A 23,510-nucleotide genomic window follows, 5' to 3' on the forward strand; every position below is an offset into this window, starting at 1 on the left:
GAAATGAATTGATTACTATTTCTGTGTATTTTTTATAGCTGTTCTTAAATATTATTTTCATAATTGTAACGATAATGCTAAAGTAAAAGCACTCTATTATTAATAGCATAGTAAGAAATTCCGTGTTCTTTTCTTTTCATAACAATAGTGTCCAACTGGCTAAGTCCGTGGATAGCTGGGAAGCTTAGCACTTCTAAAATATTTGTCAGTTTCAGATTTTATGAATTGCTGACTTACTAGTAGCTGCTTTTTGGCAGTTTAACGAGGGACTAGCTGGTTCACACGAGCATGTGCCATTTGAGGGGGTAGTGCCAAATGTTGAATATTATCACTTTTATTCCAGTACATTCCATCAGTTCCAAAAGATGGTGTTCAGCATGTGAATTCATTCATTTTAGCCTCAAGTAGTAGAGATGTGCTTGTGCACATCATTGCACTATGGGGAGTTGAATGTGAATTTGTTTTTGTTCCTAAAAATAGAATTGTATGTATTATCATTATAAGTTATGTGCAATTTGTGTTTAATTTATGTTTATAGCTATTTTCTTTTAAACAAACTTTGAAAATCTTGACTAAGGGTAGCATGTTTCTTTTAAATATACTGAAAGGTTAATTTGTGTTACTTACTAATTGAGAGAATGTACATTCCCCTTCTTCTTTGCTATTTTCCTCGGGTTTCCAGAGTCTTCAAGCCTTGATGAATGAATGCATTGGCCATGTGATAGGAAAGCCGCACAGTCCTGTTACAGGTTTGTACCTTGGTAAGATGGCAGTTAGAACACTTCCCCTAGAACCTCCTGGTCTGGGCAAGCGCATCATCTTGTAATTGTGGCCGTTTACCCGGTGTAGAGAAGTTCTTCAATGGTATTCCGGAAAACGACAGTGAAAGTTACAGGAATGAGGTGTGTCTGTGGAGAAGACCATAGTCCTTCCAAATCCAGCAGGAAGATTAAAATGCCAGCACACGGCATTCACTGCCTGCCAGCAGTCTTAACTACACATTTTAGTTCATTATTTCTTGCACACCAACACTTTATTCTCCCCCTTAAAAATCTCTTCTTCTGGGAAGGAAAGACTTGGAGACAGAGTTGTCCGTTAAGGAGCAAGGAAGTGCCTTTCCTCCTGGAGGGGGGCAAGTGTAATTGTTCCCCTTTCACAGCTGAGACGGTACCTGTTTCCCCACTAACATAGTAAATTCTTATTTGATTTTACTTAAAAAGACAAAAACACAAGTTATGCTATGATGTACTTCAATTAGAGTTTTCAATTATAGTTAATATACTGTTTTATGGAGTATGTTGAAACTTTACAACAAAATATGTATCCGAAAAAGGCCGTGCCATACCCCATTCTTGAGATAGTAACTAAAAGCAAAACTCTATTTATGTGCAATAAACATCCAAAAATGAAAATTTAGTAATTTTAAAACAGTTTAAATTACACAAAATAAAATAATTCATAAATGGTAAATTTCTCTAGTGGGAGGAACTATATCTTAAAGGGTATTTGCTAGCTATAGAAAATTCAGTACACTGGGTTTTAATGCTTGGTTCCTTGATCTTTAAAATTCTCTCAGGGGGCACCTGGGTGGCTCAGTCAGTTAAACATCGACTCTTGATTTTGGTACAAGTCACGATCTCACAGTTTGTGACTCCAAGCCCTGCACTGGGCTCTGCTCTGACAGCATGGAGCCTGCTTGGGATTCTCTCTCTCCCTCCCTTTCGGCCCCTCCCCTGTTTATGCACTCTCTGTCTCTCAAAAATAAATAAATACTTAAAAAACAGCATACTCAGTTTATACCTGCTTTTCTCCCAAGGCTGTTATGAAAGTCACCATTTGCAAAACTCTGTGAACATTTTATATAAGGTTACAATTTTATGGTGTTCTGTATTCTTATCAAATTTTTGATTAATCATATTATCCTAAAAGCTTTGATTTTCTGATCTCCTAAAATATTTCACTAAGAATACACCATCAATAATTGAGTAAAAATCACTTCTTTAAAGTCTTCCCTACGTGAGGAATCATTTCCATGGTGGCAAAGTTACAATGTAGGAAGAGTATATAGAGAAATGTAGAAAATGTACATGCAGAAAAAATTTCAAGGTAGAAGAATATTACAAAAGAAAAAAAAGCAGTCCTCCCACGGTTGCTAGGTAATCACGGCTAACGTGCGATCCATCACTAATTACTGACATGCCTCTCTGCAAACTGCTGGTGGGACGGTGGGTCAGCAGTGCCATCTGTGGGCTTGAGATGCCCTTTGTCCCCTCGGCCATGTGGCTTGCTGGGAACAGCACTGGCCGAGTCAGATCGCCTGACATCCTGCTGACCTGGGGCCGCTCATCCAACATCACAGAGGCTCCTCTGCAAATGCTTACAACCGGATGCTAATGAGGCTTCAGTAAGGTCATGAGAGCTGTAAACTGTAGTGTCCTTTGCGCGGCAGCCGTCCGCATCTCATTTTGTGCCCTTCCCTTACGAGGGCAGTTAGTGAATGGAGAGCACACCAGCTGTCGTTCCGTTGTGTACCGTCTTCTCTCCCTGTGCTCTGCGTTCGTCGCCACGGAGCACGGCCTGGTGTGTGGCCTCCCCTCGGTTCCGTGTGCTCGGGAAGCTGCGCGGGCGTGTTCTGCTGTGTGTGGCTCTGCTCCTGTAATCACACAAGCGTGGATAGGGTCGTTCGCTTCAGTGTATAAAAGCGGGATCACATTGGAGAGTAATCTCTTGGTTTTCTTATCTGACAATCGTAGAAATTCCTCCCTGTCAATAGGAATGGATCCGGTTCATTATCTTTAGTGGCTTCGTTTTGTCCATGATGGGGGTATTGCGATTTTTTGCACCATTTCCTTGGGGACATTTGTTTTGTTCGTTTTTTCCCCTGGAAAACATCTCTCTAGTAAACATTGCCAGTGAAGTTAGAGCATCTATTTTCCTTTTATTGGCTGTTCGGATTTTCTCTTCAATAAAATACCAGTTTCTCAGCAGTTGGTTGTATATACTCTTAAATGTTCTGTTTTGTGATGAGGAACGTAAGACTTGGGGACATGTGTTTTAGCAGCAGGTATTTCTTTTATACCTTTATGGGGAAAGCGTGTAGCAGTTTCTGACTCAGAAGTTCCCAGTACGTTTGCCGAATTAAAGATACCACCAGTTAAAGACATCACCATCCTCTCCAAGGCATTTTTATTGTTTTGTTTATCTTTGTTACAATTGGAGTTTTTTTAATTTACTACTGTAATTGTTGAGATAATGAGCCAGAGGCACAAATTGCTTGACTTTTTTCTTAACAATTGCTTGATTTTTATTTTGCAAGTTTTCCCTTCAGATCTCTCCATTTGGGGGACTTCTGCTGTCTTTCCTGTGTAATGTTACTGAAAAGAAACCAAAACCATGAAAAAGGAAGTGTTTCCACTTAGGACAAAGCATATATGGAGTGAATAAAACACGTGGAGTAAAATTATTCACATAAAAAGAAAATAGGACATTTACAAAATTAAGGAGAGTTAAAACGGAGTCAGAAGTAAGGGGACAACATGTCAGGGTGAAATAGACAATTTAATACATGTGCAACACTAGCTCTGTCTAGTTACGGGGAAAGGACAATTATCAGCGTTTTTGTAATCATGAGGTAAGGTTATCCCTTTAAATTTTTATTGTAAATTTTATCCAGTTTTTGCCAGAATATTTAAACAAAGAAGAGAAGAAAATGTGTTCTGAACAAAAGAATAACCTGTTTAAACTGTGCCTGGTCCTCCTCATTCTAGATTTAAAAGAATTAAATAAAACTTCACGTACTCAGGAAAATGACAGCGACCCTCCCTGACTCAGAGCCTGTTGAGGCGTCAGCATGGACCAGAATCTTTCAAAAAGTGTAGCCAGCAGAAAGAGCCCTTTCTCACTGGAGCTGCCACGGTGCGGTCTCTAACATGGGCCACGTTGTTTGTTCTGCATCCGTTGTGTACTTTTTTTCCGGGATGTTAAGAAATGTTTTCAACGGCTAAAAGTTTGTGTGATGTAACTTTTACTAACTTTTAAAAAGCGATGTTTTCCCCAATATGAGCATAGGTATAGTACGATTTTCTTACTCATGTAATGGATTTATTTTGGTCACCAGCAAAATTAAGGCCCATCCCGTTTCTGCTAAGTTGTCTGGTTCGGCATCTTCTATCCACCCCTTTAACACTTTGCATTTGTCTCCGTTGTCACTGGCAGCCATCCATCGGAACAGTCCCCGTCCCGTGAAGGTGCCGCGATGCCACAGTGATCCTCCTAACCCACATCTGATTATCCCGACTCCAGAGGGATTCAGGTATTTGGTGCTCAGCTAGTCATTTGCTTTATGACTCCTCCTCTGACGTGCATGCTCACTCTCTGGGCTCCTGGGTGCTTGCTCTGTAACTAAGTATCCCTTCCGTGTCCTCCTTCAGCCTTTTTTAAAAGCTCTTTGTTGCCTTATCTTGAAATACACCACAGTGCCTTAGCTGCAAGAGAAAAAGACATGCAAGTTTACAAGACTTGTTCCTTTCAAGATAACTTAGTGTCTCTGCTTATTTATAATTTCAGGCTGCTAAATGCTGACCGGCTTTGGAATAATTCTTTTTCTTTTCTTTGAAAATGACCTTAGGAAATCAAATGTGAGTGTGCATAGCATAATAAACATTTGAAAAACCATCCTAAACGTCAGTTTAGAAGTGGTGAAACAATTGGAATGATCTTTTCAGTCTTGACTATTATGCGTGTTATGTAACCTCAAAGCAACTTAAATACTACCGTGAGTTCTGGAACTCTCGTACCAAGTCTTTCCCTCGAATGTGGTGGCATTTCTGCATCTTGAGGGAGTGAGCATTTTCTCTCCCCGTAGGATCACTTTTTAAAAGTTAATTTTATTTGACAGTATTTGCTAGGAGAAGACCACAATTACTTTTCAAAATAATGAGTTTTTTTCTTCTTCATACTTAGACCTGAATCTCAAAGAAAACTTGGCATTTTATATTTTTAAATATTTTTCCCTTCCTCACCCTATTTTATTTCTAACTGAAAACGATTCAAGAGTCCGTTCCCTTTCCTCACCTGTGTTCCTGAAGCTTCTCTTCTCGTGCCAGCACTCGGAGCGTGCCTTCAGACGCGCGGAGCCACGGCGGCCCTGCTGCTGCCGTCACTGTGGCCGCCGCCGGCCGGCCCGGTCCCTCCGGCAGCGACGCTGTGCCGCCCAAACCCATCAGCGGTGCCCATGACACCAGGTAGTCACCCTGCACCGGCTCCACGTCCCCTGGGTCCCCCTCCTGTGCACGTCCGCAGTGGCCTGGGCTTTGGGATTCGCCCGTGGGGTGTCCCGACTCAAAGGCTCTCACGTGAGCCCAGCAGCACGAGGAGACAGTGTGCCTGATCGGTATTTCTCTGGAGCTAAACATTAACCAAAATGACCGTAACAAGTCCTCTGAGAGAGTATCGGACGAGAGAAGCTAGTTCCCACCGAAGGGGACAGGAGAATCTGGGCAAGTAGCGCCTTTCCTGAGGGGTCCCGCCCCGTACTGGTTCAGAGATGGCATCTAGTTAATACCCTCCGGTGGGGATTTGTTTTTGAGGAGGGTCACTTTCCTAACCCGCTTTCCTCATTTGTATAATCATTGACTGGAAGTAGTGTATAAGAGTGGGCAAGTGAGTTCGTGAGGTTGGTATCTTCTACGGAGAAAAGTGTCCTTTCTGGAGAGAGCGGTCAGACCGCTGGCGAGCTCCTGAAAACGGAGGTCTCCTGCACGAAGTCTCTGCACCCATTCTAGTCGTTCTGACAGAGGATTTCAGCCAAGTCTCCTACACTTAGTGGAGAAAAGCCATTCAGTCACTCTTCATGACACCTCTCCGTCTGGCAGAGGGGACACACCGTCTCTGTGCTCGTCTTCGGATACACGTGGTGACAGAGTCAAACTCCAGGGGTTGAGGGCAATCCAGTCAAAACAGACACAACTGTAAAGAAACTCGGTGCTCATAAGAGATACGAGGAGGTCATTGGCAGAAAGATGACGTACAGTTTTAGAACCTAAGACACACCAACTTGTTTTTAGACGTACTTTATAGAAGTCTAAAGTTTCTGCGGTTCCATTGTTCTCCTTCATTAAAATAACAGATCACCTAAAAAATTCCACATACTTTACAGCTTAAGCTGTCAACTAAAACAATTAACAGTTAACCCGAAGCGGACTCCCCTTCACCTTCTTCACTTATGTTTAGAGCGTTGCAGGGCAGACCTTTACAGATACTGTTCTTGAAGCAATGTTTCTTATACAAGTGTCACACGGGGTTAATGGAAGCGACTTGCCCCCCAGTGCAGACTCCAGAACACTCTACCAGGGCGACGGTGCTGGCTCCCGCGCCTGCCGAGTCCGCGTCCTCACAACATTCCTGCAGAACTGCGGGGGGGGGGGGGGGGGGGGGGAGGAGCGCCCCAGTTCTCGAGGGTCATGAAGTCTGGCCGAAGGCATCTGTGAGTGCCAGTGGTACCCTGAGCGGATGTTACTAGTCTGAAGGCCAAGTACGTGCGGTTGGCCTTCCTGTGCGTTGTCTTAGGCTTTTTCAGCATGTTACGAGCAGCGTCTCGTAAGTATTCTTCATCTTCCCGATGCTTCTGGACACGCAGGGATTTCCCTGCCGTCACAGTGTGCCGTCTCGAGGCCACTGTTTCCGGAGGATGAGGCTGTCGCGACTCTCTGGCGGCGTACGTGTGACCGTGGGCAGAGGGCAGCGAGGCCCTCCTGCGTCCCGGACCTGCGCCTGCCCAGTTCGGCTGACGGGAACTTGCGGGGCGGACCCCGGGGTGGCCGGAGTGTGTACAGCCCTCGGTTGGCGAGTGCGCTGTGGGGAACTCTCGCGAGGCTGGAACTTCCGGGGCCGCAGGACCGCCCCAGCCTCACGGCGTGCAGCCCCCCCCCCCCCCCCCCCCCCCCCCGCCCCGCTTCTCGGAGACTTTCTGGGTTCCTGCCCCGGGAGTTGTCACTGTGCCCCAGGGCATCCCGGAAATGTTTTGATTTGGTTGGGTTTGACTTAGGGAACAGGCTGGGCTTCAGTTACCTGACGTTGTTGATAAAACTTTCGTGCGCTGTTCTCCTTGCAACTGGCTCGTAGCGGTCTGCGAGACCGATGGTTAATTTTTCACGGCTTTGCCAAGCCGGCCGTCCCGCCGCTGAAAATGGGAGTCACAGCGGGTAGTGAGACGTTCACCGGCACGCTACCTCATTTAAGGATATTTTTTTGCCTTTTGCCCTAGCAAAGATCTCTGAGGGTGTGGAATCGGCTGATTTCATGTCTGGGAAATCAGGAACAGAGGCGTGCTGAGTGACGTGTCCTTGGTTTAGGAGTCGTGTGTTTCTTTACTTCAGCATCAGTGCTGTTCCCAGGAGATGGTGTCAGGACTCTCTGATGAGCTACATGGCACAGAGGATGCCCCCCACTCTTCAGACTTACAAGTGTTACACTGGATTTGAGAGTTTAGGGAAATAAAAAAGCATTGCCTACGGCGTCATTTGTGAACATGTGTTTAGTAGACCACGTCGCCTTAAATCCATTCAGCATATCATGAAAAAGAGCATAAATGCTACCATACTTCACAATATCATTCGTGTACAAAATACTAAACTTGTTAATAAACTAATGCCATATTTAGTGTGGATTGTTTGAATTACAGTTTTAACACTGCCCTTATTTAATTCTGGGCTTTACTCTTTTTGGATTCATTCTGGATTTCTAAACACACTTCACTTTATTCTGGAGAAGCAGCAAATTAACCTTGTTCTTTCCGTGCTAAGCTTCCTGCTGTCCTGCACCTTTGCTTGGCTACTGCTTAAAAAGTCACTAGGTGTTTCCTTCCATTTTCTTATTAGGAGGTTTGAAATCTTTGAATCATGTAATAATTTTACATTTTAAATGGAATTAAGCCCATAAATATATAGTATGATCATAATTTTAAATATTAGCCAGTTTGACTAATAATTTTTATCCATCTTGGGCTGAAATGATGGAGCTTTCTACACAAGTCAATAGCAGTTCAATAAATACTCTTTTGGTTTTATTTTTGCTGTTTTTAACTTAAAACAGTGTAACACAGTCAGGTTCTCATGTGTCAGCAGTGGAGGATAAAAATCCGACTGACTTCCCAGCTCTAGGAAGGGTTTCTCAGTAGCAGCACTGTTGTTCCGGGTGCATAATTCGTTATCTGGGGCCGTCCTTTGCATTATCCTCTACTCGCTAGATGCCAGTGTCCCCAGCGGGAGAAATTACCCCTAGTTGAGAATCACCGCTCTAGAAGAATCTCACGGAGCTTTCACTTGCAGTTCCATTGAATTGACAGCTGAATTTTTAAAAATACCGAAACAGGGGTTCCAGCGTCCCTGAGAACGACCGGCTGGCCTCCATAGCTGCGGAGTTACAGTTTCGGTCCTTGAGCCGCCACTCAAGCCCCACCGAGGAGCGCGATGGTGAGTGTGAGGCCTTGGCTGTGACCCCGACCGGCTGAATCCTCCGCCTCACTTCACCGGCTTCCACTGTTGATGCCTTAGAAAGAAGTGAAGAGTAAGACAGAGGCGGCAGCACTCTCAGACATTTGATGCTCAGCATGCTGGCTTTTTAATATAGGTGCCTTTTTTAGCTGTATCAGAGATCATGATCTCTGATACTTTAATTGCCAAGCACTCTCATCCGCTTAAAAAAACAAACTGACACTGTGTGTGTTAATGGTATGCTGAGGTTTTATTACCAGGCAGGGCCTCTTGAGGTGTTGGGGGCGGGGGGTGTCCCTAAACAATCTAACGTCTGCTCAGTATTCCGTTGTCTGTTACTTATGGAAAGTTCACGTAGTTAAAGTCATGTAACACCACGGGCAGCTTCTTCGTTTGGTACACTTTTCTAGAATTGATTATAGAGACAGCTTCGCATACTCACCTCAACTAGAAATTACCAGAAAGGACGGGTTGATGGTAACTAATCATTGCCACTCACCACTTCAGTCCTGCTCTCAATTACATCAGCTGTGTCTGTGTCGTAAATCTTAACTTGTGTGAAAAACATACTTCCTGCAGAACCAGCATATCCAAAAGGTGATTCAAGTGGGTCAGCTCGAAGAAGTTGGGAACTTCGGACGCTTATCAGCCAGACTAAGGGTAAGAGAGAGAATGTTGAACTTAAAACGTTTAAGCATCGAGTGAGTAGTTTCAGCTAAAACATGCGTTAGCTTTTGAATTACTAGACCTTCTACATTAATATTTAGTGATTTCTTTTAGACCTGTGACATCACTTTCTTGTGTGTAGCATGTTTGTATACATTTCCTATTTCTTCTAATAAATTATAAGCTCCTTTGGATCCGGAACGTGTTCTATGCATCTTTGTATTCTTTAAGCATACATGTGATGGTTAATTCTATGTGTCACCTGGAGTGGGCCCTTGGCATAATTCTTTGTAGGTGATAGGAATATAATTAATATTTGTGAAATGAGTAACTGTTCCTATCTTATGTTAAGCGATAAAGTTTCTGAGAAGCCAGATAGCTTGGTGAACGTGATAACTGACAGAGCTAGGACCACTGTGCATACAGTGCTGTCTCCGAGTCCAGTACTCTTACCTCTCAGCGCCCCGTGGAAGTATGTTGCCCACCAAAGCCGAGAATAGTTGGGGCTGGGGGCGGGGGGGATTCATGGAGGAGTGAGGCTTGAGCTGGCTTTTAAAGAAAAAACAGGTTTGCATCAAGCCAGGGGGCAAAGTACAGAATAAAAAACACACCTGGAGGCCCAGTGTCTAAAGAATATAGCAGCTGTATGGGGCAGTGTAGCTGGAAATGGAAATGATCTTGAAGGTGTTGGGGGAAGTCAGACCATGGTCGGTCTTCAATGACGGATTAAGGCCTTACCCCGGGACGGCGGGCAGCCCTTGCAGCCTCCTGAGCTGCTGGTGTGTTTGGCGAGTGGGAAGGAGGAGTGAGGAAGACACCGGCGTGGAGCGAGCTGCTGGCCTGGAGTGGGGAGGAAATGGGGAGATGGTCACACATCAGGCTAAGGTGGGATTTTAAAAAAAGGAAATGACCCTGATGCAGTCTTTGCCAGGCCTGGGGCAGGTGCGGTGCGTTTGGAGGGTTTGGAGCAGGGGATCCACAGGCTTGAGCCTGGGAGACAGGCAAGAGGGTGTCTCCACTGGCTCTCACATAATCACTAGTTCCCACGCTTACCAGGTCTTTGTGACGATTTTCAAAACAAACACTTTGTGGTCAAGAGAACTTGGGAACTGTTGGGAGACTTACGGTTCACATTCACAGAGATGGAGAAATCTTGAGAAGTTTTTACTGTAAAAAAAAAGAAAAAAAAAACCCTTTCCCAGAAATATTTGACCGTGGAGTCCATGGCCTCGTAGCTGTGAAGTCTCGTTCAGAGCCCAGTAGACTCGATGTGTCATTTACTGAGGTAGAGGAAACAGCGATTCATGTTTTAAAGAAACGGTTGTAGTGAGAATCTACAGTTAGAACGTGATGCACCTTTGGGAATTTCTCTTCTCGGCGTTAACCTCAGAGCCATCCTGGTCCTCTCTTTGCTGGCCAGAAATTCAGGCTCTTACATAGCTAGGATATGGTATGAGGGCTGCTGTAATGGGTACGTGAATGAAGCAGTGCTTTTCACATTGGGGGTTGTGACACATCGGTTAGGAGGGTCGGAAAGTCAGCATTTAAAAAATCAGGATGTCTCCTAATAGTCACGCATACCTATTTACATTTCTTAAGGCAAGAAGGATACAGCATGTACTTGTGAGCCGTGTTTATCTTACGTATAACATAATATTATCCTTTTCCCAGTTTTCTCTATCTCTGTAGGAAATAAAATTACTCCAGTTACAATTGTAATTAATATGGATAATCAAGATTATATAGAACCAATGCTACTAAAGAAATACAATGTAAAAAAAAATTTAAAATAGGATGGAGTCTGTTTCACTGTTTTATGAAACTGTTGTTTAGATACCTGTGTGTGTAAAAGTTACTTCTCACTGTCCTTCATAATCAAATAAGTTGGAGAACTAGAGATATAGAGACAGATGAAAAAATAAGGAATAGGAACAATAGTAGCTGAATCTTACTGAGTATTGCTGTGTCTCAGGCACAAGGCTTAGCGCTTTACATGTGTGATTTCATTAAATACTCACAATAGCTCTGTACTCAAGATATTTTACTCCCATTTCACAGATTAGGAACTGGATATATAAAGAAGTCAGTTAACTTGCCCATTGTCAGACATGTGGAATATGGCGAGGCTGGGGCTTTATCCCAGGCATTCTGGTTCCAGAACCTTTGCTCTGGACTTTTTCTAGAGAAGGGATGACTGACTTCCCTTCTCATCAGAGATGCTTGCTAGAAAGGTGTGGTACTTCAGCGGAGCTGTGAGGGGTGAGGTTACTCCCTAGGCACTGTGGCGGGAAAAAGGCATTTCGGGCAGGCAGGAAAGTGGGAACATAGGCTTGGGAGTGGGGAACGGCTTGCCGTGTTCTAGGAGTGTGTTCAGTTTGGCTTGTCTGGGACCTGTGGTAGGAGAATAGAAGGAAACTACTTGTAAAAGTGAACTGGGAAAGGTAAACTGGGTCCAAATTCCACATGGCCTCGAATCCTGTGGGAAAGACTTGGATTTTTGGTAAACAGGTTGTTGAGAACCATGAAATAAATTTAAGTAGGAAAGGAACATGATCAAACTTTACATGCTAGTTAGACAGATCTGGCCAACAAGAGTGGATTGGAGACAGGAGAGGCTGGAGGCAGGTGGGAGGTTGCTAAGCCACAGCCTGGAGGGAGGAAGGCACCCGCTGTGCCTGACTAGCCTGTGTTTTATGTATGTACCTGTGCACGGGGGGGGGGGGGGGGGGGGGGGGGGCGGTGCCGGGAGCTCTTGGACACACCTGCTCATTTGTGCCTTGCCGTGCGGCAGTGGTCACGTGCAGTGCTCTGTTTCTGTGATTATTTGCCGGACATCGACTCACCGCTAGTGACTGGGGACTCATGCGTTTGTGATTCTCTCTGCAGACACTGCTTCCAAACAAGGACCCATAGAGGCTATCCAGAAGTCGGTCCGATTGTTCGAAGAAAAGAGGTATCGAGAAATGAGGAGAAAGAATATCATTGGTCAAGTTTGTGATACCCCTAAATCTTATGATAATGTTATGCACGTAGGCTTGAGGAAGGTGACCTTCAAGTGGCAAAGAGGAAACAAAATTGGTAAGGAAACTGAGGAACGTGACACAAAGGTCGCCTCTCTTAGAAATGGCAATAATTGCACGTCTTTAGGTTCAAGCCGTTTCTCTTATAGATGTGGCAGATCTTTTGCAGAGGGTTCTGGTTTTTTGTTTGTGCAAATGTCATATATCTGTAAAATGTGTTCTAAGAGCAATATGAGAGGAGATTTTGGATTTTTAAGTGGCTCATTAAACCGACTGGTTTTGCTTGATAACTCCAGAAGTTGCCAGTTAGCCATTTGCTCCAGTTGATATTCTTACGATCGTGTTCCCTCAAGAACATTACCGAAGAGAGACTGGATGCAAATAGAGACAGTCTTTCCTAAAACGTTGCCTATTAATTCATTTCCAGGTGAAATAACTCATGGGAGATTGTGTGACGGAAGGAGCCTGATGATGTCTGAGATCCTTCCCTCTTTTAAATGCATCGATCTATGGAGTGTTTAGGTCTGATGAGGCAAACGCAGTTGTAATATAGGACTCTGGGAGCCTCCGGGACCCTGAAGTTTCCGTAGAGCTATCCATAGGCGCAGGAAACACTGGAAACAATGAAGTGCTGTAGAAATGTTATCAATTACTGTTACCAGTCTTAGCCATATATGCCCTTAGTTTAATGTCCCCAAAGATACGTTGGTGCAGTATCCACTCCTGCACACAGGCTCACTCCTGGCTACTCCCTATGCCCCACCCTGACCCTGACCTCCTGAAGGGTCATAAGGGCTCAGAGTGTGCACCTTCGTACCTCTTCCGGGGTTTGCCAAAGTCGCTTCTACTCTTTATAGGTATTTACAGGTAAGGCACAGCGAAGAGATGGCTTTCGGTTATTGGGGGACATTCAGAAACGTTTTGGGTCTTGCGATAGTAGACTCTAGGTAAGCATAACTGTAGGTGTCTGAATATAGATCCAGAATTCAAAAGATTATTGTACATCTGAGTGACTTAAAATGACTTAGCTTTGGTGACTGAGAGCAGTGTGTTTGTTCTCTTCACAGGGGAGGGGCAGTACGGGAAGGTCTACACCTGCATCAGTGTCGACACTGGCGAATTGATGGCTATGAAGGAGGTGAGTGGTCTGGCCTTCCCGGAGGCCCTTCTGTTTGGAGGCTCTCTGTGAGACAGAGATTTGGTAAAGGAGCTTGTTTGTGAGGCCTTCTTAGCGCACAGAGCCAACTCGGGTGCCTCCGTGTTGCGTCGTCTGGCCAGATACACCGAGACGGCAGAGTAACGGGGTATCCGACTCCAGTGCGGATCCCGGTGAGGCTGCTGAGACCGGTGCACACGTGGTTCTGCCCCCACGCAGGGATGCTCGGGGCCATACCGGGGAGGCAGGCAGAGTTAGCCGAAGACCCAGAGCACGGTGACAACGGTAGCGTCTTGGCGGGGAGTCGGGGGAGGAGCCATCTGCAATCGGCTTCAGAAACAGCTGCAGCTAGGATGGGGAGGAGCCGGGAAAAGCCGAGGAGGCCCGTCAGGGAAACGGATACCGTTGTCGCTCGTGGGGAGACGCTTCGGGACTCCGAAGGGCAGAGGAGCCCTTCGAGTGGAGGACGAGTGTGGGGCTGCCACGGCCGTTCGTGTGGGCGCAACAGCCCCCCGCGCGGCCCCCGGGCCTCCCTTTCGCAGCTCCCGGGGCATTTCGTGTCTTCCCCGCGTGGCTCTTCCCCGCCCTGCTCCTTCAACCTCATTGTCACTTGGCCGGAAGCTTCCTGAGGGCAGAATCCTCTCTCATCTCTGCCTTCCCAGAACCTAGACAGCTGTGATCGCCTACTGACTGTCTAGTGGTTTTGTGAGTTCGGTCCGCACTTCGGAGTGTGATCCCGTGAGCAGGTTGCTCGCTCATCAGTATCGTAAAGCAGGCGCATTTTATTCGCGTGGCCCGACAAAGGAAAGAAAGACCCCAAATCGAGTCACAAAGACAATGACCGTAGTCCCGTGGGTCTGGGTGGTACAAACGTCAGGAGACGGCCTCCCGGCCCCCGCGTTCGAAAGGTGTCTTGTCCTGGTTTGTGGCAGGACTGACGCTAATTGACGGTTTTCTTTTCACAGATTCGATTTCAACCTAACGACCATAAAACTATCAAGGAAACTGCAGACGAATTGAAAATCTTTGAGGGCATCAAACACCCCAATCTGGTTCGGTATTTTGGTGTGGAGCTGCATAGAGTAAGCCAACTTTGGTCACACGGTTTTGTGTGAGGAATCAGTTAAGGGCGCAGGTGGAGTCCTGTTCTACATCACAGGTCTTCTCATTTCAGAGCACAGTAACTTTGCCTAATTATCAGGAAATCTCCATGAGTTACATCATTTCTGCCTTCTCTCTGAAACTAGAGGAGTTCTTCCTAAAATGTAAGTTGTAGACTGTAGTCGTTAACCCGACATTATAAAGCACTGAAACCCATCCTGCCAGTCAGAAGATTCTTCCAGCGTGCCCCTTACACAGCGCGTTACTTTCCCCCCAGTTTTCACTGAACCGCTGTTGTGTGCGCTATCGAGTAACGCTGATTTTCCTTTTACACGTGTGTAAGGGCCCATTGTGAAACGAGAACGTTACAGCCTCAGATTCGTTTCCCCCCTTGTGTTTAGAAGTAAACACTTGGAGGGAAAGAGGATAACTTGGAGCGTCCCGGTGGAGTCTGAACTTCCGGGGGAAGTTGAACGGTGATTTTTAATGTTTTCCCAAACAGATTCGTGTCTGAAAAGGATGTGTTTCAGTACTTAATAATACATTCGTAGGGACAGCCCTGTTGGTCCCTGTCTGAGATTATATAGCAGACTTCATTTCAGAGGCTTATGGACACTTATCACCTGCGATTTGGAGAAGACGTTCTTGTCCCAACCAGCTGTATAATTCCAGACAGAGGAGGCAGGCAGACACCTGTGTGCAGGAGCGAGAAATGGCTGCTACAAGACAGATTCAGTGTCGAGGAGGACAAGTGTAGCCTACCGTTAGAAAGAAGATTCCTTTGGGGTGTGACCTGTGACATTTTCCAGATTCTTCGCTTAGCGTACGTGTGAACACGCGGCTGCGTCTTCTTCCACCCACAGGAAGAAATGTACATCTTCATGGAGTACTGTGACGAGGGGACATTAGAAGAGGTGTCGAGGCTGGGACTTCAGGAGCACGTCATCAGGCTGTATTCAAAGCAGATCACCGTTGCCATCAACGTCCTCCACGAGCACGGCATAGTTCACCGAGACATTAAAGGTAACCCCCTGGGATGCCTGGAGGGCTCAGTCGGTTCAGCGTCTGCCTCTTGATTTCGGCTCAGGTCACGATCTCACGGTTCGTGGGTTCCGCGTGGAGCCTGCTTGGGATTCTCTCTCTCTGCCCTCTTCTACATGCGGGTGCTTGCGCACGCTCTCTCGCTCGCTCGTTGTCGCTCTCGCTCTCCCTCTTGCTCTCAAACTAAACATTAAAACGAAGGTGATCCCCATACTCACCTGGCTGCCGGAGACCAGACTCCTTGGTGCCCAGCACCAGAACGTGGCTGCTGCCAAGACACTCGTTCCCACTCCCACACGTCACTTCTCCACAAAGAAGTACCCTTACTGGCAATATGCTTCCACAAAGAGCCCAGTATCGAGAGGCCACGTAGAACACTTGTCTCCACCCATGAGCCGATAAGTCTGCTCTTTGCGGGTCACACTCTTTTCAGTGAGGTCTGTTTTCTAAGAATAAAATTTGCGGGGCACCCGCAGGGCTCAGTCAGTGAAATGTCTGACTCTTGACTTTGGCTCGGGTCACGATCTCAGGGTTCATGGTTTCCAGCCCCACATCAGCCTCTGCACTGACCGCAAGGAGCCTGTTGGAGATTCTCGCACTCTCCCTCTCTCCCTGCTCTTTCCCTGCCTGTGCTCTCTCTCTTTTTCTTTCAAAATAAATAAACTTTCAAAACAAAAAACGAAATTTGCTATTTTTATAGGCTGATTTAGCCAAGCTTGTGTATTTACTAGACGTTCACTGCCGGAGCTCTTTTCCCCGTGTCCGGACTCTTTGGTATTTCCATGTGGACCTCGTGAATGTGTGAAGTGACAGTGAGTCTGAGATGGAAGCCGTGTCCTGGGCGAGAGCGTTTATTGATGCCAGCCTCCTCCAGTATAGAGTTCTGCCAATGACTGACTTGGTCACGCTGATTGATTTGAAGTGCTTTTGTTTTCTGGCATGAGGGGAATGGTCCTGCTGGTCTCAGAACTGTCCCTCTGGCGTTTGCCCCTGGCCTTTGTATTTGGGAGTCTTCGAGGTAATTCAAGTGACGAATTACTGGTCTCCCATGGGTCCTCGAGTAAAGGACTCCACTCTGTCACACAGCCTGAGGCCAGCCTAAACACGTTCACTCTAGAATTGGCTGACTTCCAGCCGGGCCCTAGACCCCGGGGCGGGGATGGATTACACCAGAACCTGCTTTGGTCTGGGTGTAAGAGTTGTCCACCCTCTCTGCAGTGGCTTGCCCTGAATCCCCAGCGTCCTCCAGTCTCCTTGCCTCCCCACCTGCCCGTCTGCCGACACCGCTGCTGGGGTCATTCTGAGCACTTGCTTAATTGGTTCTTTGTCAGGCCACGGCATTGCCTGTTTGCAATTGTTCTGTCTCTGACCGCTGTCACAAAATGGTACCTTCCTGTCGTCGGCACAGTCAGGGTCCTTGAATCAATCCATTCACTTGTGTCCTTGCGACATTTGTTATAATTCAGCACCGCCAGTGTGCACATGTGGGCCAGCTCCAGAGTCGTGAAGTTAGCGCTGTCGAGTCCGCTGTGGGGACAGCGTACCCTGGGAGCACTGGGGCGCTGAGGACTCCCTGTTAGATGTCAGCTCATTGTGTGGCTGCTTATCTAATGCGAGTGGCTCCGTCATGCTTTTTGAGGAAGGTGCCACAGGACGCACGGTGCCGGAGAGATCGTGGAGCCTCGAGCTGCCCGGAGCTGGGAGCGTAAGCCTGGACTCCAGCTGGGGTACGCGAGGCACGTTGCTTGTAGAGACCGAAGCAGGCGGCAGAGCGTTCTCTTCAGGGAGAGGGTGACGTCCGCCCAGGGCGGCCTCGGTTGGCCTACAGGGCAGCGGTGCGTGTGCCGGGCCTTCCGTCCGCGCCCACTGTTTTCAGGGACCGACAGCACAAGCATTTGCACCATATACACAGCTCCTTTTTGTCTCTGGGTTTTTAGTGTCAGAGTTTGTGCGTGTATTTCACTTCAGAACCTATCGGTCAAAGCTGTTTGTACGGATATTAAAATTGCTTTGTATTAACATTTGCGAATAAGGCTTAAGAGTCTTTCTGTGATTATCTTTGTAAGTGGAGTTTCATGAAGCTTTGCGTAATTCAGTTTGTGAAGCAAGTCCCTGGGAGTTCTGGTTACCGTGCAAGCTTAAATGCACCTGCGTGCCCTTCTTCTTCCGGTTAGGGGCCAACATCTTCCTCACCTCGTCTGGACTCATCAAGCTCGGGGATTTTGGATGCTCCGTAAAGCTTAAAAACAACGCACAGACCATGCCGGGCGAAGTGAATAGCACCCTGGGGACCGCAGGTAGGGACTGGCCCGATCGGGCTTTGCGAAGGCGACTCATTACAGTGCGCTTGCCGTCTGGGCTTTCCATCACCCCTGTTGTCAGCTCGACCCGGGAACAGGGAGGAGGGTTTCTAAACACCTTTTCCCCCAGAGTGAGAGGCAGGAGGAAAGTTCTCCTTCTCTTCCCCGGAACACTATTGTTTGTTGTTCACATGGGGGATGTTTAAACGATTCCAGCCCAAACTCAGCCGTATGTATATTAAACACGATGGTATGGGCTGGTTTGTTTTTTTCTTTTCGAACCTAACCTCTTGATTGTCCAGCACCTGTGACCGTTTCATGTCTGTCTAAAGCAGACAGGCAGTTTAGAGCATTATCGGCCCTTCTAAAGGAAAAGGAGTGGGTAGGCACACCCAAGAGTAAGTGAATGTCTTCACACACGGGGACATGCTACCCACACAGCCACGCCCACACCTGGCCTGCTCCTCACCACGGTCCACTCTTTTGTCCCCTTTAAGAGGGACGTGCAGAAAGGGTAATTAATTTGTTTCGACTGTTCAGTGGCATAAAGCTTTTCATCCTCTTTTGTAGTGCAGGTTTCACATTTTTAATGTGAATACAGTTTATCTGAAGATTTGCTATTCAAAAATCGTCCTTTAGATAGTAATTCAGCCTCTTAAAATGTTCACTCAGAAAACTGATTCGAGATGTCTGTTGCTTTTGATATTTCCTATTACATAACTCAGAGAAAGATCTCCCTGCCTGCCCCCAGCAAATTAGTTGTGTCTTTTATGTGGAATATTAGACAATATTAATTCCATGGTTGGCTTGATTACCATGTGCTACTGTGTTTATAACCTATTCCTATCCCCGTATCTGTGACTTTTAAAGCATACATGGCTCCAGAAGTCATCACTCGTGCAAAAGGAGAAGGCCACGGGCGTGCCGCTGACATCTGGAGTCTGGGGTGCGTCGTCATAGAGATGGTGACTGGCAAGGTAAGCGGGGTGCACACCTGGGGGCAAACCCCTGGGGGGCTCTGTACCCTGATAAGACTGGACGTGTGCTTGTATCATTTATTATCAATACCACGGACATATCTGCTAACTAGAGGCCATGACTAAAGATTAAAAAATGTGACCTGTCAGGGCACCTGGGTAGCTCAGTCGGTTAAGTGTCCGACTTCGGCTCAGGTAATGATCCCGTGGTTCATGGGTTCGAGCCCCGCATCGGGCCCTGTGCTGACAGCTCAGAGCCTGGAGCCTGCTTCAGATTCTGTGTCTCCTTCTCTCTCTACCCCTCCCCCACTTGTGCTCTGCCTCTCTCTCAAAAATAAACATTTAAAAAAAAATAAAAAAATAAAAAAATGTGACCTGTCAAAAGATACAGTACTGTGAAGACGAGTGACAGACTAGGAACCAGATATTTATAAGATTTGTAACTTTGAGCACTCTTACGAGGGAATAAAAAAAGTATGAAGCTGGAGTTAAAACACTGAGAAGCGAGGAGCTACAGAAAGAAACAGGAAGCCAGAAACTTAGGTCCACTCAACAACTGGCATGTGAGGGCAACTTTATTCATAACTTGCCAGACTTGGAAGCAGCAACCAGGGTGTCTTTCAGTAAGTGAGTGGATGAGCAAACTGGAAATGCGGACAACGGAATATTACGCAGCAACGAAAAGAGATGAGCTGTCAGAAGACGACTTGGAGGAACCGTGAAAAGCATGCGACCACATGAAAGAAGCTGATCTGAAAACACCACATATGTATAGTGTGATTCCAGCACGTGACATTCCAGGAGAGGCAAAACCGTGGAGGCAGTAGAAGGATCAGTTGTTGCCAAGGGCTGTGGGAAAGGGAAGGAAGGGGGAATAGATCGAGCACAAGGATTTTTAGGGCAAGGAGGCTGTTCTGTAGGACTGAGTATCTGCAAAGTCTAAAAACTTCTCTTTTGGGGGGCGCCTGGGTGGCTCAGTTGGTTAAGCATCTGACTTCGGCTCAGGTCATGATCTCACGGTACGTGAGTTGAGCCCCGCGTCGGGCTCTGTGCTGACAGCTCAGAGCCGAGTCCACTTTGGATCCTCTGTCCTCCTCTCTCTGCGCCTCCCCCGCCTCACATATTCTCTCACTGTCTTTCAAAGATAAATGAGCACTAAAAAAAGTTAAAAAGTTTATTAAAAAAAATTTATTTTTTGATGAAAATACTACTAAACGAGGCAAATGTATAAAGGTACCATTGTGTGTGTGTGTGCGTGTGTGTGTGTGCGTGCGCACGTGCAGCAGCATCATTTTTGTAAAGCAGAAGATGTTACAAACCTCTCGTGTTATTAGTAGGAAACTGTATTATACCTTGCGGCCTCTGAATGAAATAGCATTTTATTGTTATGTTTTATGATATATAAAATAACCAGAGCTTCGCACTAATAGAATTTCATGTTCACTATTCAATAAGGTAGTGTAGTAATTCCCTATAACTGTTGAGTTTTATATGTTTTCTTGACATATTTACATCATTTTATGTGTTACATTTTTTATCGTATGATGTGGCTTCTAGGTAATGCTGGGCTAACAGAACACCCACACGGGGTCAGCAGCCTACGCTGACCACCTGGTTTTGTAAATAAGGTTTTATTGGCATTCAGTCACACCCCTTCATTTATACACCTTCCGTGGCTGCTGTCACACCACAGTGGGAGAACTGAGGAGTTGTGGTAGAGGTCACGTGGTCTGCAAGCCTAAAATATTTACCGTTTGGCTCTGTAGCTAAAAGTTCGCCGGCCTCTGACGGGTATTAATATTGAGGTGCCTGAAAAGACTTGAAAGTTTCATTTTTTTTTTTAAGGCCATGTAGTATTAAAACCTGTTTTTTCCCTCTTTTAGAGGCCTTGGCATGAATATGAACACAACTTCCAGATTATGTATAAAGTGGGCATGGGGCACAAGCCACCAATCCCTGAAAGACTAAGCCCAGAAGGAAAGGACTTCCTGTCTCACTGCCTTGAAAGTGAGCCCCGGATGAGGTGGACGGCCAGCCAGCTCCTCGACCACGCCTTCGTCAAGGTTGGGCAGATCGCTGAACAGTGTTTTTCATGTTTCAGTGTCTGAGTTCTGCTTATGTCTGGCACTGAAGGAATTTGGGAACTTAGATATAAAATCCCTATATCTGGAATGGAAAGGAGGTCAACGTATTATGCCAAGGGGTTTTTTATGTTATTTTGGGGGGATAAGTGTTCATTGGGGTCCTCTGCTTGATCCATCCGGGTGTGTTTGCATTGCACTTGAGGCTGTTAAGTGGAATTTTTAATGGAACTGGCCGAACGACCCTGTTTCTACTCTGGAGAGTGCGTAGGCTGCCTGAGTACAGGGTTAGTGATGACTAAATTCTAGGAGGTAGAGATGGAGTTAGTAATGACTACATTCCAGGAGAGTAGAGACCGGGTTAGTAATGACTCAAATCTACTAGGAGAGTAGAGACGGGGTTAGTAATGACTGAGTTCTACTAGGAGAGTAGGAATGGGTTAGTAATGACTATGACTAAATTCTAGGAGAGTAGAGATGGAGTTAGTAATGACTACATTCCAGGAGAGTAGAGACAGGGTTAGTAATGACTCCAATCTACTAGGAGAGTAGAGACGGGGTTAGTAATGACTCAAATCTAGGAGAGTAGAGACGGGGTTAGTAATGACTGAGTTCTACTAGGAGAGAGTAGAGGCAGGGTTAGTAATGACTAAATTCTGGCAGAGTAGAGACGGAGTTAGTAATGACTGAGCAGTCCGTATGTTCAGAGCTGTGATAATGGTACGCATGCTATGTTGTGGGGTCACTGAGAAGAGCAGTTTAATCCAGCTAGGTAATCTCAGGTATTGCTTGCTCCGGAATGAGATGCCTGAGCTGTGTGGGAGGGTTTGGAGGGGTCAGGCAGGGAGGGAGGGGTATGGCAGGGTGAAGAGGGTAAAACAGTCAAGGAACTGTGTGTGTAGATGGATCCTAGGATGTGGAAACTGGTAAAAGGTAAGGCTGGAAAAGTAAGCAGGCGCCACATGAAGGAATTTCAGTTTTATTATAAGCATAATATTAAATAGTGCTTTAGAATGATCCTTCTGGCAACAGAATAGTGAGGAAGTTGCTGATACAGCTAATAGGCTGGGCATGGGGGGGTCAGGGGCGAATTATCAGCAATATTTAGGGGTTAAAATGGCCACCACCAAGTAGCTGATGAGCTGAGAAAGGCGAGTGAGGGTGGGGTCCAGGACAGCTCCCAGGCCCCGGCTTGGGTCACCAGGTTAGAGACCCCGTTGGCCAAGAGGGGTACAGAGGCAGCTGGCGGGGTGCTGAGTCATGGAGGTGGCGGTTCTGTCTGTGGCGGATCACGGTCGAGGTGCGTTTGGAACGTCTGCTCAGAGACTTCAGATGGGCACGTAGGTGTTGCGGGCCCGCGCCCGGGAGAGAGTGGGGCCCAGATGCAGACCTGGGAGACAGAACGTTGCTGGGAGAGTATTTCAGGGAGAAGTGGGGTGCCCGTGAAACCCTGGGGAAAACAACACTGGAAGGGCCTTGCAGGGGAGCCCCCGATAGAGGAAAGGACGATGCGGAAGAGAGGAGTGACCACGTTCATGGGTGGGTGGAATTAGGGAACAGACAGCTGGATTTGCTATGTAGATATTAAGGATCTGTGATTAAAAAGACACTAATTTCTTTGTTATAAAGCATACAGACAGACTCTTACCGCTTTCAGTGGTCAGGTGACAGAGCAGTGACTTAGCTCTGACCTTACTCGCCGCACCAGCCGAGCCTCCCCCTGCCGGCTCAGCGCTGGGAACGTGGAGGCGGTGGCAGTGACTCACCGTGAGTTGTGCAGGGACCGTGAATCGTGTTCAGCTCTCTCCTGCCTCACTCACAGGTTTGCACAGATGAAGAATGAAGCCAGTCGGTCTGTGGCCTGGTGGTGTGTGTGCTCGGAGAATTCTCTCAATCACTACTGTATGTAATATTTACATAGAGACTGTGCCGAGAAGCAGTGTAAGCCTTTTTAACCTTCCAAGACTGAAGACTGCACAGGCGACAAGCGTCACTTGTCCTGCTGCTCCTGTCTGTTCGATGCGGCGCGGGGCCCTTCCGCGTGACGGTGTCCACGAGGTAAAGAAGCTGCATGTTAAGTGCCATTACTACTGTACACGGACCATCGCCTCTGTCACCTGTTTCTCGTGTGACTGAGGACCGTGACGTCAGTGTAGTATTTTTGACCTTCCCAGGTTCAAAAGCAGTTGTAGTGTTATCGGTGTCCTGGGCCTTGTTGTTAAACTTCTTGTTTGTCGAGTGCACTGACTGTGAAACCTTACCCTTTTGTCGTTGGCAAGCCACGGGCTTGTTACGCAAAGGCTGATTGATGAAATTTCAGAAAAAGGTTCTTTTTTCAATAAATGGTTTATTTTAGGAAAGTTCAGTTATACTGTCTCTTAATGGTTATCAGCTTCAGGGCCTAGACGTTACCTGAGACAGAGGTCTGTTGCTCTCACTCGTGTGTTCCCGTACCAAAGGGGTGCAGTCAGATGCACTAGAGACCGGCGCCGTCCTTCAGGACCTAGGACCTCCTGGGTTTTCGTGAAGAGTGAAGCAGACAAAGGAAACACCACTCGGGATGCAGGAGGGCCCCTTTAAATTCTCCTACGTCACCCGGGCAGTGTGGGAGGGTGAAAGGGTAAGCCTCGTTACCGCATGCTGGATGGAGGCCGTCGATGTGTACCCCAGGATGGA

The 23,510-nt window shown here is 46.8% G+C and overlaps 1 protein-coding gene and 1 long non-coding RNA gene across 11 annotated transcripts in view; one reads left to right on the top strand and one right to left on the bottom strand.

Annotated features, from left to right (window-relative positions):
* Nucleotides 1-23,194, top strand: part of MAP3K4 (mitogen-activated protein kinase kinase kinase 4) — a 114,066-nt gene extending 90,872 nt beyond the window's left edge. For 2 of the 10 annotated variants that reach the window (XM_058735835.1, XM_058735837.1), the window contains exons 15-27: nucleotides 683-761; nucleotides 4,216-4,312; nucleotides 5,106-5,243; nucleotides 8,371-8,471; nucleotides 9,072-9,152; nucleotides 12,045-12,236; nucleotides 13,246-13,316; nucleotides 14,300-14,416; nucleotides 15,299-15,458; nucleotides 17,651-17,773; nucleotides 18,647-18,753; nucleotides 20,637-20,816; nucleotides 22,657-23,194. In XM_058735835.1, the coding sequence (XP_058591818.1) occupies nucleotides 683-761; nucleotides 4,216-4,312; nucleotides 5,106-5,243; nucleotides 8,371-8,471; nucleotides 9,072-9,152; nucleotides 12,045-12,236; nucleotides 13,246-13,316; nucleotides 14,300-14,416; nucleotides 15,299-15,458; nucleotides 17,651-17,773; nucleotides 18,647-18,753; nucleotides 20,637-20,816; nucleotides 22,657-22,677 (1,467 nt within the window). In that variant the 3' untranslated portion in view covers nucleotides 22,678-23,194. Of the gene's footprint in view, nucleotides 1-682; nucleotides 762-4,215; nucleotides 4,313-5,105; nucleotides 5,244-8,370; nucleotides 8,472-9,071; nucleotides 9,153-12,044; nucleotides 12,237-13,245; nucleotides 13,317-14,299; nucleotides 14,418-14,508; nucleotides 14,601-15,037; nucleotides 15,162-15,298; nucleotides 15,459-17,650; nucleotides 17,774-18,646; nucleotides 18,754-20,636; nucleotides 20,817-22,656 lie in introns of those variants that run through there. The other 8 variants (XM_058735836.1, XM_058735838.1, XM_058735839.1 and 5 more) reach the window with 8 other exon arrangements.
* Nucleotides 7,201-12,049, bottom strand: LOC131515152 (uncharacterized). Its single transcript, XR_009263475.1, has 3 exons — nucleotides 11,177-12,049; nucleotides 8,992-9,998; nucleotides 7,201-8,547 (listed from the first exon to the last, which is right to left on the bottom strand). It is a non-coding gene; the product is annotated as an uncharacterized LOC131515152 (long non-coding RNA).
* Nucleotides 23,195-23,510: the final 316 nt, after the last annotated feature.

Source organism: Neofelis nebulosa, chromosome 6 (assembly GCF_028018385.1).
Source record: "Neofelis nebulosa isolate mNeoNeb1 chromosome 6, mNeoNeb1.pri, whole genome shotgun sequence".
In the NCBI taxonomy this organism is placed as follows: Eukaryota; Metazoa; Chordata; class Mammalia; order Carnivora; family Felidae; genus Neofelis; species Neofelis nebulosa.